Source organism: Denticeps clupeoides, chromosome 19, assembly GCF_900700375.1.
Source record: "Denticeps clupeoides chromosome 19, fDenClu1.1, whole genome shotgun sequence".
Lineage (NCBI taxonomy): Eukaryota > Metazoa > Chordata > Actinopteri > Clupeiformes > Denticipitidae > Denticeps > Denticeps clupeoides.
Window position 1 is genome coordinate 7,090,118 of NC_041725.1, and position 16,442 is coordinate 7,106,559.

Sequence of the window (16,442 nt, forward strand, 5' to 3'; positions counted from 1 at the left end):
TCTCGGTGATCCGGATCTACTGACTCGGTTCACTTGAAAGATCCGGACGAATGGTGGTCTCTTTAAGATCCGAATGTGGGCTCAATAAAATGTGATATAGAAAGTAATTAAACATAACACATACATTTTTTTGCAATCACACCATGCGTTTAACATTCGTGTTTATAAGTAAATGAAAAAATCATATTGATGAGTCTACATGAATGAACTGTTTGTTTTCCTGCACATCCAGGCAATTTAAAAGCTGCATTTAATACACATCATTAGAATAGAATTATAATGATGCCTTATATTATAGTCAGCAGAATTATGCTCAGATCCACCATTGTTAGTCATAAAAATGAATAATGTATCGATATAAATTATAGAAATACATGAACCGATTGTGGACGAAAAAAAAAACACGGGCAAAACATTCGCTTGCTCCTTTTTCCCACGAGATGGCGCCCACTCATTGTGTTTCATTGTCAAATCTTTGGTTCATTTGGTCCTAGTTTGCTCAATATCTGTAATGAAACAACTACAAGGTGCATATGTGCCGCACAATAAATGCGTTTATGTACTCGCCTTTTCAGCTCACCCCACCCCTATTTCAAAAGGGTGGCCAGGTAATGTTGTTTTATGTTGATTTGGATGTATGTTTCAATTGGGATAAAGATAAAGTTCAACATCTTTTTTTTCCACCAAAATAATGAAGCTCAGCTTTGTTTCATAAGACCGTAGCACCATAAGGTGCCACTGAGCAAAGCACCTCCCCACACACTGCTCACCAAGGGTGATGGTTAAAAGCAGAGGACACGTTTCGTTGTGTCACCGTGTGCTGTGTTTCACAATGACAATCACTTCACTTTCACAAACCCATCTAAACACTTTGAATTGGCACAACAGAATCACTGCACTGTGCTGACCCTCCTCCGACCACTGTTCTTGTATCAGAACTGCATGTAACTCAACTGCATGTTGGAATGGATGTTTAAAGATCCATTCCACTCCCGGACCACTGTAACATTAGTGAGTATAAAAAAGATGGTCCAGGATGTTTTGTTCCTAAAATAATGCCACCAAGGAATGATGTTTCCACAAAGGGTTTAATTGTTCAGCAGGAAGGCTGTTTCAGATGACATTTCTTCTTCAGGTGAGCGATGCAAATCAGACCAGGGCACATTCTTCCATTGCCCCATGGGACAGTGGGTTTTTTAACATACTTGGCCACCCATGACCCTGCTACCGGCTCATGGGACCATCACAATTTGGTCCTTGTCACTTGCCCAGATATTCAATGTTACTCACTTCAGTTGTGACAGCAGGATTTTATTTCATTTTCAGACGCCCTTATCCAGAGCTACTTACAATCAGTAGTGACAGGGACAGTCCCCCCTGGAGACACTCGGGGTTAAGGGACAGGGCTCGGGGACACAATGGTACTAAGTGGGATTTGAACCTGGGACTTTGTGGTCGTCTGGTCTGGGCCATAGGCAAGTGTGTAACCCGCTAGGCCCACATTGCAAGCTAAAGACAATTGCGCTGCATTGTCACCAGATAATTCTCCCTGATCACGACGGTCCGGCGCTCTGAGGACAGCCACACTTGGGTCCTCCGCCATGAGGCACGACCAGGAAGTGACGTCACTGTCCAGGTCCCACACGCTGTCTGGTGGAAAACGCGTGTCTAAATAGGCCGCAGTCCGGGTAAAAGTTTTTGAGTTTTGAATGCCTGTTGTGTGATTTGTTGTGTGGTCGTTTCGTCTACTCGTTGTTTAACAGTACGCGATGTCATTATTTGAGTTTAATGCTGAGAGGCTGCGCTGGTCCGATTGCTGTTAGCAGTGTAGCCGCCCCACGCACTGACCAAAATGCCCGTCTTCATTCCCCATAAATTATTTTTTTCTGCCTTATGAATTACTCGATACAGGACTTTTGTACCAATGTCACCGACAGCCACTTGTAAATTTACGTTTAAACAGCAAGCGATGTCTGTCAAATGCGAGGCATAAGCGATGCACGTACATGAGCTGGTTGGACGCTCAGGGAAAATGATTAGGACATGCAGCGTTTTTCTGTCTGTTAACACCTTTATTGCATGTTTTTGCATTTTGCTCGAAGCAATTTGATACATTGAGACTTTTTTTCTTTCCCCTCCACAGCATCAGACATGGAGTATATGCAAAACCCTGCAACAAGTACTCATGGAAACATGTACGTTTTTAATCCACTACGTCATAGAAGTAAAAAAAAAAAAAAAGTAAAGGGTTACGTTGAAAATGTGTTTGTACTACGTTATGAAATGTTTAGTTATTTTATCGGGCCCATGAGTGTAACTGTGGTGATGCTTTTTCCGTCCCATCGCAGCCTGTGTTGTACTTGCGGCGTCCCCGTACAGCCGAACCCAGCCAACATGTGCGTCTCCTGCCTGAGGTCGCAGGTGGACATATCAGAGGGAATCCCGAAGCAGGTCTCTGTGCACTTCTGCAAGCAGTGCGAAAGGTTTGGCCACATTGCGTTTAACACTTGAACACTGGAAATACTAGTTGGGACAAAACATTGTCGGGGAAGGGGTTTGTTAGTTTATTGCTTGGTAGATTAGTTGGTTGTCCGGAGTTTAGATTACTGTGAGAAGAAACCTTGTGGGTTGGAGAGTGGAATGGAGTCTTCCTCAATCGCTTCAGTGATTTCCTTTGGGCACCGTGAAATTAAACGGCATGTTTCTTTGATTAGAAGTATGGTGTGTTCTATAGTTGTTTTTGGCACCCTGTCTTAAGCATCAAGGAGTCATTTTAGTCTTCATTAGTCTTAGTCACATGATCCATACTCATTTTAGTCTAGTCGAGTTTCAGTCAACTAAAAGTCTGTGCATTTGTAATTTAGTCTGAATTATTATTTTAGTCGACGAAAATAGTATTTTAATCTCTTGATAGTAGATAGGGCTGCACAATTAATAAAATTTTAATCAGTATTTTGGGTGCCACAATTAAATTAAGATGATGATTGGCGATATTAACATTGCTGCATATCAAAGGGGTCGAACAAAAGCATAGACTGTATGAGCGGCAACCTCAAATCATGACAGAGTGCGATGTAATGTCGGAAGAAGTAGGTGACAACACAGATATATACAGTACAGGCCAAAAGTTTGGACACACCTTCTCATTCAATGTGTTTTCTTTATTTTCATGACCATTTACATTGGTAGATTCTCACTGAAGGCATCAAAACTATGAATGAACACATGTGGAATTATGTACTTACTTCTGAAATGCATATCAAAATTACATGATATATTTTGATGTAGTTATTTTCCCATGACCAGATTGTACATCTCATCTCATCTTCAAAAAGGTTTTATGAGAGATTTAATCATAAATTTTGTAGACGAAACCAGTGCTAGTGTGTTCCAATACTCAGAGATTTTAAGTAAAGAAAATTGTATCTTTTGTAGCCCCACTATTTGCGTAGACTCCATGCTATGTTACTAAGTTGTGGGCACCATTCCCGCAGGTACCTGCAGCCTCCTGCGACATGGGTGCAGTGTGCCCTAGAGTCCCGAGAGCTGCTGGCCCTCTGCCTCAAGAAGTTGAAGGGATCCATGTCTAAGGTACAAACTTTTACACAGGAAGCTACAGTCATTAATGCTCGGGTCATCATTCAGTCCCACTAAACTCTTTCCAAAAGGTTCGACTGATTGATGCAGGTTTCCTGTGGACAGAACCCCACTCCAAGAGGATCAAGATGAAACTTACTGTTCAGAAAGAAGTATGTTAATGTTGTATTCAACATAACGCATATCTCAATTAACAAAAGCCAGGTTTTTGACTCAGATGGTGCTGTCTACTTGTATCTACAGGTGATGAATGGAGCCATCCTCCAACAAGTGTTTGTGGTGGAGTTTGTCATTCAGTCCCAGATGTGTAATGACTGCCACAGAGTGGAGGCTAAGGATTACTGGAAGGCTGTGATTCAAGTGAGGCAGAAGGTGGGTTCATTCCAAATATATTATTTAGGTTATAATAATTATAATGTTTATAATTATGTTGTTTTATAATGTGTTATTTAAAGCATGTATTTTTTTATTGGGCATCCAAAGCTAAAAAGCTTCACTTTCACGTCTTACTTTTTGAAAGACTGTCCACAAGAAAACATTTTACTACTTGGAACAGCTGATTCTGAAGCACAAGCTACATCAGAATACACTGCGCATCAAAGAAATCCATGGTATGGCTTTAACCAACTAACCAACTGAACTATTCTTATTTACTCTCACTGTCTTATGCAGTTCAGCCTCCAGCCATTTGATACTGGATATGATCAATAACATTTGGAACAAGTGTAAAATTGATTAATTTGAACCATTACATTTAATGAATTTCAATGGTTTTTATAGTGTAAACCTTTACTCTCTATTCAGAGGGGATTGATTTCTACTATGGCACAAAGCAGCATGCACAAAAGATGGTGGATTTCCTTCAGTGCACTGTTCCCTGCAGGTATGAAGCATTTTTACCCTGATGAGAAATGATCGATATGTCCAGGTTTGGGTGTTCTTATGTATGCTTTGTGTTTTTTCCCTTCCTTACAAGGTCAAAAGCTTCCCAGCGCCTCATCTCCCATGATGTCCATTCGAATTCTTACAATTACAAAAGCACTTTCTCTGTTGAGATTGTTCCTGTGTGCAAGGTACTTCACCGTATTTCTCGCAATTATAAACGATCTCCATGTAAAGCCATTTAAGTGCTTTGCCACTTAATTAGGACAGGTTTTTGCACAGCTATAAAGTTGTCCAGCTGTGTTTTCATTTTTCTCATTTCTTTTTTTTATTTGGTTGTGCTTCTTATTAAAAAAATATGTGCTTCCTATGGTCAGGGTCATTGGTGTATCATATTCCGGAGTTTGACCTGTAAAGATGAATTGTGTGACTCCTTAATCCTTTATATTTCCACTTTATATTTCCCAGGACAATGTGGTGTGCTTGTCCCCACGTCTGGCACAGAGCCTGGGGAATATGGGTCAGGTTTGCGTCTGCATCCGGGTCACCAGCACTATCCACCTTATCGATCCTAATACTCTACAGAGTGAGCAGTACTCTTCTTCCTAGCGTTACACTGAAAATACAGATTCTCCTTATTTAAAACATTTTATTCATCACAGTTGCTGAGGTGGATGGTAATACGTTTTGGCGGAACCCCTTCAGCAGCCTCTGTAGCCCCCGACAGCTGGAAGAGTTCATAGTCATGGATATAGACATCATCCGAGATCAGAAATTAGGAGCGGGAGCTGGGTTCAGATCTAATAAGGTAAGCGGTTTCGGAATGGGTTTTCATCAACTATGTTAGCAGCGAAGATGAAGTTCTGACACGCAGCAGGATCAACAGTAAGCAAAGCACCGTCCCCTGTCATGGCTGCCCACTGCTCACTCAGGGCGATTGGTTAAATGCAGAGGACAAATTTCACTGTGTGCACCGTGTGCTGTGCTGCTGTGTATCACAAGTGACTATCACTTCACTTTAAATTTGGACAACTGCATTAGCAGACAATAAATTGTTTCTGGCCGCATGTTTTCCAGCACACCCTTGCGGAAGTGTGGGTGCAGAAGACCTCAGAAATGAACACTGGTCAGCAGTACCACTGCCGCACCTTCCTGGGCCACCTGCTGAACATTGGAGACCTGGTTTTTGGGTAAGACTCGAACAGCCCTGTTGAATCCTGCTTTTTTTGCATTTGAAAGTGATTCATTTCCATTCTTACTCCCCAAGCTTTGATTTTGCTAATGCAAACATCAACGATGAGTTCCTCAACAAGATGAATCCTCATCACGTGCCAGATGTGGTAAGCTCTCTCATTTATTTTTTGTCCTCATATCAGATCTATTGTGAGTTCATGTTGGGTTTATAATGGATTCGTGCTACAGCGTGAATGCTGTGACGGAGCCATTGGTAGAGTTTCCAAGACTCTTATTTCCCTATAATTTCTTAATTTTGATTCCTTACATGAAATGCACTACAGCTATACAGCACATGAATTTTCTCTTCCCTGTCTCCAATAGCCCAGGCAAACTTAACCAGAAAGGCATGGATTAAAGTTTGCCGTCGGTACTTAAGGTCTTAACGCATCTAGTGCCGCGCTGTGCTCTGAATCCCGCTGTAGCCTATGGGATGCGTGCGCCTGAAGCAACACTCCGCGAGCCTCTGCCGACTCTGTAGTCGAAGTTGAATATTGTTGAACTGTGACCCCTGCAAGTTGACACATTAACACGCATCCAAAAGAAAAAAAAAGCATCGATGAGGGCGCTTAAACCACGCAGGAGCGGTTGATTATAGCAACTGGGTGTTTTGACTGAACATAGTATCAATATTATCAACTTATATAAATTTAGAATTATAATTTATATTTTCAATTTATGCCCCATTTTAGTCTAAATGTAATATATAAATACAGGTTTTAAAGCTATGGTATGAATACTACTGAAACTAAGCACTGGAATGGATTTTCCTGTTGAGTACACACATGGCCACGTATTGTATATATATTATATACATTTCTTCCCATTAATGCTGCCTCTTGCAGTCTTTGCTTGTGCCGGGGACATCTGAGAATCGCTGTGAAACCAGTTGAACTTTGATCAAACACGACTTGTATGTTCAGGTTTTGATTAAGAAGAGTTACAACCGTACAAAGAGAGTTAAACGGCGCAACTGGAAACTACAGGAGATGGACCGAGACCGAGAGGGCATGGACAGCACTGATGAGAGGTAAGGAGGAGGAGAGAGGCCTATGATCAGTGAAGCAAGGGCCAAATATTTTGAAATAAAGATTAAAACTTATGAGCAATATCACATTTGTCTTCTTAGGCAATATCAGGACTTCTTGGAAGATCTGGAGGAAGACGAAGCATTGAGAAAGAACGTGAACATCTTCAGAGGTTGGTGGGGCCTTCTGAGGCCTTTGATTTCAGTTGCTTAATTCATAGCATTGCATTTCATAGCACTTCACAGTAGTACTTCATAAGATACATTAGATATATGTATGTTTAATTTTTTTCTCACTGGCCATTGAAATAGACCATGATTTTGTCACAAATGATTCATACAATGCGACTGACTGGTGTCAAGGGCCCATTGGGTCATGAAAAAAACATTTGGTCATGAAAAACTGACATGAACCCTTTATATTTGTGTAGGTGGACACTATGCAGAAATTATAGAGTTATTAGAGAAATTAAAGTCCTTTTGACTTTGGATAGATTTGCATACATGTAATCTCCTTTTTTTGCAGATGCCTCCAAAATAGCAGTGGAAAGTGACACAGATGATGAGGGTGCGCCACGCATCTCTCTGATGGAGATGCTGGAAGATCTGAGCTTAAACGATGCTACAGGCGGATCAGGAGCTGACATGATGACAGACTGATGGCCCTCGTTGATTGTATGCTATATAAACTGCTATACCACAGTCTTCCTCTTCCTTTTGTATTTAAATCATGCAAGGGGTATGTAAATTACATGCTATAAGTTTAGAGCCATGTTATGGTGGCGCAGGCATTTTGAATGAATTGCCATACAAATAAATATATAAGTGAAATTTGTAAGCCTTTTGTGAACTTTGTGATTTAATTGGTTTGTTACTAAAATTAAGTGCTCCAACGACTTTTACATGATGAAGACAGAATGTAAAATAACTGATTACAGAATTACATTTTGGTTCAAGGTCCTTTTTTTCCCCAGTTGTTTTGACTTATTTGGTAAATTTTGACCCTCCAAGTCACCCCATTATATTGTATAATATTTTAAATCTTTCTTAGGCAATTTTGAAGTGTTTCATGCCAGCGGTTCATGATTACTTGAGTACTTCACATCTCAAGGCCTGTGTAGAAACTCATATTGCAGTGGTGGTTAATAGGACCCACGTTTTATGGTCTGCCGAAATCCATATTCTTTTGAAGGAGTCATAAACCCGAGTGTGTGTGTACATTATGGTGCATGTTCTCTTCTTTCTCCAGCAGGGGGCGTTACATTCCCAAAATGAAATTCCGATCGCCGTAGGAAAAAATCTTTAGTCAGTTTGATGTGTGGATTGTATATACGGCAGGCAAGTCATGCTGAGTAATACGGGGCTCTAATAATATAAATTGGCCAGTTAATAATCATGTTTTTCTAATAATAATGGACGTTTTTTTCTGTGAGTGTACAATACAGTTTATGTATTTTATACATAATTTGAAATAGGGAAAGAAAAAATCAAAAGAAGTTAAAGCTGAAACCCGTTGGTCTGAAGTGCAGGGAGTGATGAGTGGCTGGACTCATCACAGCCCAGATCTGAAAAATCCCTGGATATGCAATTCACCCTTTAAAATGTTGTGGTTATTGTTAATGCATGTTCCTGCATTTCAATTGCATACATCGAATGATTTAAATAAAGTCGTTTAGCTTCGGTTACAGTCATCTTTGACTTTATTGTAAGAACTTTAAAATGACTGAATAAAGACAGCTCGCTTGCAAATGTTCTTAAGCAATGTTCTCTATGATTCCAGTAAACACCACAAACTCTGTAATTAGCATGTAGACCGTAAACGGGGAAGAATGCTACTCGTTTGTGTGACGTTGACTTGGTTACAGTAACATTTGATCCTTTTTGAAACCGTATCTGCCACCTCCCCTTGTACACCTTGGGTCGAAGAAGGGTGGCGAGAAAATGGAAAGGTATGTATTAGGAAAGGCTTGAGTCTGCCAATATAAGGTTTAAGATTATTTCTTGTAGGTTGTGTTGTGGAAATGTTATGCTCTAAGCAGAGGAAAGCAGATCTGCTTGGGAAAGTAACCGCACGTCTCATTGTAGTGGAAGTATGCAGTGAAGACTGCACACTTTTCTCTCCTCTTGGTCACACCTTTAAGTTATTATGCTTTATGAGAGAACTTTAAACAAAACTCTGTCGTCTGCAAAATCTAGAAAGCAGAAATGTCAATTAACATTAGTACTAGACCAATAAATGTAACATTTTGTATCATTTAACTACACTTTACTACATTCTACTTAACTTTTACTGCAATGCAATTATTTATTCGGTAGAGTATATCATAATTAAAGTTTTATGTTGAGATGTTATGTACATATTCCAATACAAAGTAAGGGTCTCCTTCACACACTTTTTTTTTTTTTTTTTTTTTTATAAATGAGTTATATATGCTCTGGTGTATTTAAATGAGCTGCATACATGTCTGCTTGTTTCCTTTTTACGCGTAATATTATCTACTGGACTTGACCTAGCGGGTGTGTGCCCACAGGTGCAGGATACGCATAGTGCTGCACCTAGGCCCATTTGTTCAGTCAGGGTTCAAAGGATTTTCAACCATGTGTCAACAGTCTGACATTACGGAATTCTCTCGTAACTCTGCTCCTGTTTTAAACTGCCATGATAGTGCCTGGCCTAAAATCAAAAGAGCGCCTCTCCCTTGGTTCATTCAGAGTCTGTTTGTTGCAGGCTTCAGATCAGTGTTAACTAAATACTATGGACAGATGTATTAAAAGGACTTGGTACTTTGATACCCCCTTGGCCTGGGTAAAGCTTTTGTTACCCCATCGCAAAAGTAGATGCATTGTAGTATAAGAAGATTTGCCGACTTTAGTATATGTGGCATTTAATTCTGTCCTTTTGTTTAATTAAATCACTGTAGAGGCGTCAGGCTCGTAAGAAGGACATCAGCAGAGCTGTAACTAAGAATGAGGAATAAAAGATAAAGCGATCCACACACCCATTGGGTTATGAAGAATTAACCCAAAGACAGTACTGTCTGAACTGAAGATATTTTTTGCCTGTGACCTTTTAGCATATTAACAAAATGAAATTGTGATTGTCCTTTTTCTTCTTATGGTTGCTATGTAATTTCTCGACGCTCTGAACTGTACGTTGCTGCTGTCGCAGTCTGTAACGTGATACGCGGGATAATAAACCCGTGAGGAGGATCAGCACGTGTGTGCGGCAGTTGCTGGTGGGGTAAGTCCAACAAACAGGGCGTGCAGCGTCACTTCATCTCCTCTTTTCTTCCTCTGCAACCGTTCAGGCAGCATTAGTGACCATTCAGTCGTGGCGCCTGTGGGCTGCTTCAAGCAGAGTCCATTCAGTTAGGAGAACAATGAGGTTGGAAAACCCAAAATACAAATGCAGACGCATATCAAAAGGCAAATGGGATCAAAGTAATTCAGATGTGACTAGAAAAACATACGGTTTCATTATTACAGCAACTGAAAAGGTACAAGGCCAGAGGTACAGCGCATATTTTCAGTGCTTTCATGGACGCATGGGGCAAGGCTTGAGAAGACTGTATCTGATCTTATGTGCACTGCTTGTTGGTGAAATTGTTTGATGGCGGCTGGCTGATGTTCTTGGAAGATAAAAGTTTAGCTGTGTTACTTCACTCGGCATTGACCAGGAACTAAGGGTGGAACGTTCTTCTGCTGTCAAAACCTGCCGATGCGCAAAGGTGAGAACATCTGATTGTCAGATCACAGCACTTAATCACTAAATTAGGACTATCTCTATAATTAACACATCATGGCTGACTAGGAGGGATGCATAGTGGTGCAGCACTTAGCGACATGGCTCCCAGCGCCGACTGTGTGTGTGTGTGTGTATGCTCTCCCCGTGTTGGTGCGGGTTCTCCGGTTTCCTCCCACCATCGAAAAGAATGAACACTAGGTAAACTGGCCACTATGAAGTGTGTGTGTGTGTCAGGGGCCGTCTAGAAAAGGAATAGCAACAAAGGACAAAAGTTGGCATTAATAAAACATTTATTATAATTCAGTGGCCATATTCATTTTGTGTTAAGTAATTCATGACACACATCAGCACTCTTTAAAACGACTTTGTCCCATCCTTCACTTATCTTGATGTGTTTACTGGTGTTTGGGTTTGTTAATATCTCATCTCCCATGAAAATAGACTTTTTATAGCAGGCAGAGTCAAATCCAACTATCTATGTTAAAGGTTAGATAGATAGATCTACACGCCAAGAACAATCAGTGCCACCGTGCAGGTGGTTCAGCTCCTTGTGTTGGGTGCGGCTGCTCTATCTTGCGATATACGATCCACGCCTCGTTTGTCGAAGAACAGCCATATTGTATTACCTCCTGGGGGGGAAACAAGGTGGAGGTGCTATTCCTTCTAGTGATAAACTAATTGTGCCTCTCTTACACTATAGGTTAGAGTTCCTAATTACTTGAATTAGACTGCATTTACTACAGTATTATTACTAATGAGCATGCCAATTTAATCCATGTGTTTAAGAACTTATGTGTCCAGATGATGGTTTATGTTTGACCACTTTTATGATGCAAGTATGTTTTTGGTGACGTAGAGCTGGATGAGCACTGCTTGGTGTTGGTAGGTTACAAACTGAGAAACTTGACACTGAGAAACTCTGGATGAAACAGCATAAACCTACTGGTTATAAACCATGTTAATATATCTTAGTGATGTATTCATACTGATAAAAGTACAATTATCATTAATGCATAAATGTATGGAGCATTTTTTTTTAAATATAAACATTTTGAACAATTTGCATTCAGAAACTTTAGGAAAAACCTTTTATTAAGTGTCATTAAGAGGAATAACACAAAAAACAAATTCACAAATGATTTACATATTTTATTGTAAATGACAATAAAAATGAATATAAAATAACATGTGAGAAAGTTTAAGTGTATATTACAGAATATAATTAAAATGTTTTAAAATGTGATACATCTGAAAACAAGAATAAAAAAAAATGACAAATTGACTTAAAATATAAAAATATAGATAAACAAATCCAAAAGATTTTGGTAGCTAGCAAAGGTGTAGATACCGCTGTACATAAATACAAATCAAGCCATTGTGTAATACGTCAAGCTCTGGACAGACATTGGCAAATAAATAAAAAAATAGCCCGATACCAAAACCCTTCATAAATACATGTAAAAAAAACAACATTACAATGCTTTATGAAATGATCTTTTCAAGTGCATGCTGGGAAGATGAATTTTGTCGTTTATGTTTGACACAGTAAACAGGAACGAATGACTGTTGCTCAAGAGAAGAGAACCAAGCCTTGTAATGGTACTGAATCAATATTTGCTCCCACATGGCAAAACTTGCACATAATTCCAAGAGTCCAACATTATCATCTTTTAATCACTGGCATCATGATATGTAACACCGTATTGATTGAAATCACACATATATGTATAAAAAGAGTTTGTCATGTGAATGCTTAAAGTGTAGAAGTGGGTGGCGAGTGCCTTCTTTCAGTGCTACATGCTGGATAGTAACTGTGATTCAGCCTGCTAAGTAAGCGTCTTGGGACGTTTGAATTCCATCAGGAAGTCACACCAAAGGGAATTGCTGGCCAAAGTGTTGCATGCATGTCGTCAGTCTGGGAAAAGTCGGGGGGAGGTTTTGGTAAAGATTCTTGGGTCCAGTTAGGGGAAAGCTTGCACTTTTCTGCTCGGTGGTCCATCCACCGTCTTCCTGAGTTTAAAGCTTTGGCTAATAAATCACTGGAGCTGCGGGCCTCCAGCTCTTAGTTCATCAGCGCCACAGTACTTTCTGGCTGGCCGCCGCATAGGCCAGAAAAGAACTCGAGTGCCAGGCGCACGTGGATGGGAATGAATACGTACGAGGTGTATACAACCATGCCGATCATGGTGAAGAGGACGGTGTTGAAGATGGACTGCTCCCAGGGCTCCAGCACATAGATGCCAGTGATGAGCAAGTACTGGTAGTACAGCCAGCCCATGTACTCCCTCATGTTCTTCACATCCATCCCTGAGCTGTCGCGCTTGCAGAGGTGGGCGCGGAGGAGTGGGGACGAGGGGGAAGGGGGGTTCTGGGATTCGGGGTAATGCAATAAGCACAGAAACACAGACACACACACACATACAAAAGGTAACGATAACAAGCAGACAAAAAAGCGATAATGTCAATGTGGTATTAAAAAAAAACTGCTTCAATAAATTGATGAAACTGAAATGCCACTCGTTCCTCTTCATCTATGAAGCGGCATCTGTTTTTCATAAACAGCAATAACTGTAACCTGCTGCAACCGCGCCTTCGTGTAGTAAATGTGGTGAAGATGTTTTGTGTTGGGAGCATTAAACGGCATCTTGTGCCTCCGACTGGTTCCGTGTCAGTTCCAGAAAGTAACGGGCCCATTTTGAACACGGCTTTCCGGACGGCCGGATCCCAAGGGCAACTAAGGATGCACACAGGGGTACGAGTGTCCCAAGGCAGCATCACAACCCGTGCATGATCAATACGACAGCGCGACACACACAAGTGTAGAGGTCACACCAGAGCGAACGTGAAGTAAATATGTTAAAAGTCAACTAGACGAATTTGAAGTAAATAAACAGAGCGAGGTGACAGCAGGCGTGATGCGTGATTTGAGTACGTGCTACAAGGAAGAAAGGGCAAAAGTAAACAGCACAAGCAGCACTGGACGCATTCTGTTGGTAAATGGCACGAATTTCCACAGGCACACCGGACACTTGCTGTAATGTGGGAATGTCACGTTTTTTCATGTTTTTTAGCACTCCTTTTTTTTGTGTGTGTGCATTTGGTTGCCTGGAATGCCCAATTTTTGGTCCCAAACACCATTAGACTGAGAAATGGCATAAAGAGCACTATTACATATTTACACGATTTTCTGTAAATTTCCTGTAAAATCGTGTAAATATGTAATAGTGCTCTTTATGCCATTTCTGGACATGCCTGCCACAATCTCTCAGTCTAATGGTGTTTGGGATCACAGCATTTGTCTTAAACCTTTAGATGAGGCAATAAGACTTCTTTTTCATCATATTAATTATTATCCGTATATTAATGTACAGGGCGCGTGCGTCTTGGTAGCAACTTTGACGCAGTTCGGATTTACTTCTCGGATGCATGAAATCATTAGAAATGTGAGCAGGTAAATAAAGGCATATTTATATATAAAACCCGCACACTCACCTCCGCGACGTCGGGGCTTCTCGCTGCTGAACGGACAAAGTTTACCGCGGGACGGATCCACGCCAATGGCCGCCCTGCCAGTCCGCCGACGCCGGCTTTAACCCTCCGGTCCTCACCACACCCACCCCTCGTGTCGCGACTGCGGGTGGCGGCCGGGCGGCCCTCGTCCGCGGCCCCGTCGCGTCTGGCAGGCGCGCGCACGGCGGCGCCGCGCCGCAGTACGGCGCGTGACGTCAGGCGCGCTGGCGCGCGCGACCGTCTCTTTCTTATATTCGTTTATTTCTTTTTTCCTGTTTCATTACGAGGTCCCTGGGATGGGAAGTAATGGTTTAAATGTGCCAGCGTGCGTCTGCTGGTCAGCTTCTGCGTTGGTGACGCCGGCAGGAATCCTGCTGCTGCAGCGGCGGCATCTTCGCGAGATGTTGCTGAAAATTCAAAATTCCCGCAGCTTACACGCCTTTACTTGCACATTTTTTTAAGTCACACGTTTATTGGCTGCGGAGAAACACTTTGACGGCTCTAACATACGACTGAATTCATGGTGAATTTCCATCACGGCGAGTTGTTGATTTCACGTTTCCTGTGTAAAATGATTCAATTAGAACCCCCTCCCCCGGAGTGATCGGAGGGCCGAGAGACAAATTGAATGCAGTGGACGAGGCAATTAAAAACAAACCAAAACGATCGCCCCCATGGTGAGCACTTTAAATACGCGGTGCTGTAGCGCCCTCTGCTGGCCGAGATTAATCTGAGCGCCCTCGGCATAGAACGTGATCATTTGGTGACGCTTTGGACAAAGTTGAGATATACGTGTCGAATGAAATCGATAGACTAAGTCCACTGGCAAAAAAAGGATGTGAATAAATTCTTTTTATAAAAAATATTTTCTGACTTTGCTCTACTGTAAATGTCACTTATGTCCATGAGGAGTGAAACAACTTATAACGTTGGAACTGGCATTTTGGCCCTTCCTCATCCGCTAGGCAGTGGAGGCCTAGATAATTCCATAATTGGAAGGTTGTAAAGGTGCCACTGAGGTGCCACCGAGCAAAGCACCCTCCCCACACGCTGCTCCCCGGGCACCTGTCATGACTGCCCACTGCTCACCAAGAGTTTCAGACTCTCCATCTATTTTCAGTCCTGGGAAGTATACTCTAAAGTTAAGTGCTTTGTCAGTGCCAGACTAGCTGGTCACATGGAACTGACCAGCTTCCTCGGTTTTGTCGTGAGGTTATGGGCATTTTCTTTGGGCACTTTTTGTAGAGCAGTAAATGAACAAAAAAGCACAATGACTTCCGCAGTTAAGTTTTCACTTTTTTTTATGTCTAATAGCTTTACAGAGGCACTTTTAGCTGAAGTATGAAGACCGCTATGTCAAAATGATAAAATTTTGTCTATTTCATGTTCTGGCTTTATCTAAAAGTGGCTACAGATGGCAAAATGGTGGAAATTCCTCTCTCACACCCGAGTCAATCACAGAATCACAGAATTAAATCTAAACCTTGTAATTAGGGTTTAAACTTGGTGACAGAGTGCATCACAATGACTGAAGGCATTTTCTTTTCATCAATCTTTGTACATTTGTAACCATGATACATTAACATTATTTTCTTTGTGCGGTATGTGCACTAATATATTCCTTTTTTAAATGCTCAACCGAGAAAAGGCCTGAGGGAGGTGCAGTTTATGACACTGCATAAACTAAAAATACATACAATTCATCATCAGCCGTGCAAACTCAATTCGGGAAATCTAAGATCGTGAAATATTTGAAATGTCATGAAATTTACAATTAACAAACAGAGAGAGAAGGAGGCAGTGGCAGAAGGGCACATTCGTGGAAAGTATTGAAGTGTTAAGGGGAGCAGGGGAGTAGGGTCAGGTTTCTGGGTCACAGTGGATAACAGTGTGGCCTGGCATCGCTTTCAGGTCCAGTCAGGGCCACTGGTGCAGAACCAACACAGTCCACTCACCTATGAGAAAGTATGCGAGAAGCCTATGTGTGAGGAAGAAAGCGAGCCTGGTTTTATCTCTCGAGACAATCGCCTACTCTCCCCCAGTATCAGAGTGAACCCATTTTCTCCTGATTAACCAGTGTCAACTGCAGTATACAGTCATTTAGATAGTGAACTGAAGGAAAAAAAGCAAGGGGACGTGACAAAACGTGAATGGCAGGAAAATGGGTTTATAGCCTGTCATTTTTTGCAAGGTGACAAAAAAACCCATTAAAAGTGTTTACACCCTGAGTAACCCAAGTGGCCCTATGATTTGGAAAGATAAAGGTCCATGGGACTCAGATGACACTGTAACCCTCCTACCCAAATTTCATGGGTTTTCTGAAGTCCTACCCCGTCCTTATTATCTATTCTGCCTGTCTCTAGCTTGAGAGGTCTTACAAGGTCAGAGTTAGAGAAGGCATGAACTGTGGCTGGTTGATGTGGAGACAGGTAAATTGACTGTTGTCGT

The 16,442-nt window shown here is 41.5% G+C and overlaps 2 protein-coding genes across 2 annotated transcripts; one reads left to right on the forward strand and one right to left on the reverse strand.

Annotated features, from left to right (window-relative positions):
* Positions 1–1,605: 1,605 nt before the first annotated feature.
* On the forward strand, positions 1,606–7,572 carry nmd3 (NMD3 ribosome export adaptor). The gene is made up of 16 exons (XM_028962598.1): positions 1,606–1,688; positions 2,144–2,195; positions 2,349–2,483; positions 3,495–3,591; positions 3,669–3,749; positions 3,841–3,969; positions 4,118–4,208; positions 4,402–4,480; positions 4,574–4,670; positions 4,948–5,065; positions 5,142–5,287; positions 5,557–5,669; positions 5,747–5,819; positions 6,636–6,742; positions 6,842–6,912; positions 7,266–7,572. Exons 2-16 carry the CDS (start codon positions 2,152–2,154, stop codon positions 7,397–7,399), a joined length of 1,515 nt encoding a protein of 504 aa, XP_028818431.1. The 5' UTR covers positions 1,606–1,688; positions 2,144–2,151; the 3' UTR covers positions 7,400–7,572.
* A 4,210-nt stretch (positions 7,573–11,782) lies between these two features.
* sptssb (serine palmitoyltransferase, small subunit B) lies at positions 11,783–14,148 on the reverse strand. Its single transcript, XM_028962600.1, has 2 exons — positions 13,977–14,148; positions 11,783–12,852 (listed from the first exon to the last, which is right to left on the reverse strand). The coding sequence occupies exon 2, from the start codon at positions 12,787–12,789 to the stop codon at positions 12,547–12,549; it is 243 nt and encodes an 80-aa protein (XP_028818433.1). The 5' UTR covers positions 12,790–12,852; positions 13,977–14,148; the 3' UTR covers positions 11,783–12,546.
* Positions 14,149–16,442: the final 2,294 nt, after the last annotated feature.